The 2,317-nt window shown below is 53.9% G+C and overlaps 1 protein-coding gene across 3 annotated transcripts in view; it reads left to right on the top strand.

Annotated features, from left to right (window-relative positions):
* KVP18_002567 (uncharacterized protein) overlaps positions 1–2,144 on the top strand; it is a gene marked incomplete at both ends in the record, with an annotated part of 3,835 nt that extends 1,691 nt beyond the window's left edge. The window contains 2 exons of one of the 3 annotated variants that reach the window (XM_067953548.1): positions 4–696; positions 873–2,144. In XM_067953548.1, the coding sequence (XP_067806011.1) occupies positions 4–696; positions 873–2,144 (1,965 nt within the window). The other 2 variants (XM_067953546.1, XM_067953549.1) reach the window with 2 other exon arrangements.
* Between the last annotated feature and the right edge of the window lie 173 nt (positions 2,145–2,317).

Consider the following 2,317-nt stretch of genomic DNA (forward strand, 5'->3'; position numbering starts at 1 on the left):
CAGACCGCTAGCGGCGTGGAGTTCACCCTGCTTCAAGATGACGGCGGCGCTGACATCGTGGACATTGAGACGACACACCTGTTAAACCACAACGACGAACCCCACTTAGGCAGGATAGTCACTCTGGTGGAGGATGTTGCAAAAGGCCTCAAGGAGTTGCATGCAATGGGCTTCATTCACGAAGACATCAAGCCAGAGAACCTGGTATACAGTCAAGAAGCCGGCTACCGCATCATAGACTTCGACCTGGCCAGCCGTGCTGGCTGCCTCAGTTCGCGAGCAGGGACGGCCACCTACGCCGCGCCGGAGAAGCGCCTAGCGAACCCAGCGTTCTCCTGCTTCGGATCCGACGTCTGGTCTTTAGGATTCACAGCTGCTGTGTTGGTGGACCCCGAGACTGCGATGGTTCCAGCTTCGCGAAGAGCAGTTCCGGAGCTGCCGGAATCGGTGTGTGGTATTGTGTGGGAGAAGCTCAGGGCCCATCACGGGCCTAAACCAGTGCAAGTGGCGGCATCCCAGTTCGTGCGTATGTTGAGAGACATGCTGCGTTTAAATCCATTGGAGAGGATCACGCCTGACGAGATAATTGCGCGAGCTCTGGAGATTAGGAGCAATCTTCAGGAATCAACCGCTACGTACCGCCAGCCCAGGTGGCGACCTTCTCTTTCACTAGAAAGACTTCCAAATTACGAGACTGTACGAAAAGCTCTCACTGCGAGCCCCAAACTGGCATAACAGTCAAAATCACCGAAATGCGGCTCATTCCGACGGATATGAGTGTCATACGTGGGACCGCAGCGGCCCACTGGGGTCGTAGCGTGCTACTGGGGTCGTATGGCTGGCTCAACGGTTCATCACCCGACTTAACTCAGCTCCGTACTGAAGAGAAAATTGTACTTCAGGCAGCCGATGTGGATGCTGGGCTGACGAGCCATCTAACTCAATACTCCACCGCGAAACTGGATCGAGCCGATGCAACATCCGAGAAGCTTGTTGAGCTGATCAGCAGTAACACGGTGCCAATGCTGCGCAGGGACTCCGCCGGTATGAGTCTCGCGATAAGCACGTGCAGTAATTTCGTCAGCCGAGTCTTCGATATCGATCAACCACGTGCCTTAGAGAATGCGAGACGTGAATTGTGTCTCCCCTCCACACTGGGGGGTCCCCTACTGCTGAACTGGGGAACGTCTATCATCACTAAGCTCGACAATAAGCCGCAAGTGACCTTCCTGCAGGACTACGGCGGGATTGACCTTACAGAATTCACCAACAGATACCTGAATGGCTACGCTCCGAGGCTGGATGTGGCACTCGACATTCTGGAATCCTTGTGTAACGGTCTTGTGAGGCTTCGTGAGCTTGGTATCGTCCACGAGGATGTCAAGCCAGACAACGTGACGTGCATGGAAGATCAGTACATCTGCTTCCGACTCATCGACTATGACGTCTCCAGTCTCATTAGCCAGAGCAACAAGGGCCTAGGCGGAACTCTCCTGTTCTCGGCCCCAGAGAAGCTATGTGCTACTCCGTTCTCGTGTTACGCCTCTGATGTCTGGAGCGTGGCACTGACAGCGGCTTTAGCACTCGACACCCGCATTGAAGCGGCGGCGCGGAGTGCAGTCCTCTGTGGAAATGTAGCCGATGTCCCTGACATAGTGTGCCGCTCCCTCGACAATAGGCTTTTGGAGGTCCACGACGTTGTTGCGAGTCAATTCATCAAGATGATAGCCGACATGCTGCATTTGGATCCGCGGCGACGACCTGAACCAGCCGACATAATAGAGCGATGTCAAGAAGCCCGCTGGAATCTTTCCCATACCGATGAGTCATGCGACTTGAACCAGACGTCATGCGACGTCTGGAGCTGTGGAGATCTGCAGAGGCCCGACTACGACAAGATCAAGCAAAAGTTGGATCAGGCAGCAGCGGATCGGGTAGCAGCGGATCGGGTAGCAGCGGATCGGGTAGCAGCGGATCGGGAAGCAGCGGATAAAGGAGAAGCAGCGGATAAAGGAGAAGCAGCGGATAAGGGAGAAGCAGCGGATAAGGGAGAAGCCTTTGCGATGAGAAAACGCGAGCAGAAGAAGCGCAGGTTTCTATCTAACTTTCGAAAGGCGACTCTTCCCACCTGCACAGTGAGCTGATGAATGACGTCAAGCAATACTAGACTAAATCAATTGTAGAATGACTCTCCCCACCTGCACAGTGAGCTGATGAATGACGTTAAGCTGATGAATGACGTTAAGCAATACTAGACTAAATCAATTGTAGAATGACTCTCCCCACCGGCACAGTGAGCTGATGAATGACGTTAAGC

This window comes from the organism of the source record quoted next (assembly GCF_019968955.1).
Source record: "MAG: Porospora cf. gigantea A chromosome Unknown PgA_NODE_883_length_9835_cov_341.559, whole genome shotgun sequence".
In the NCBI taxonomy this organism is placed as follows: domain Eukaryota; phylum Apicomplexa; class Conoidasida; order Eugregarinorida; family Porosporidae; genus Porospora; species Porospora cf. gigantea A.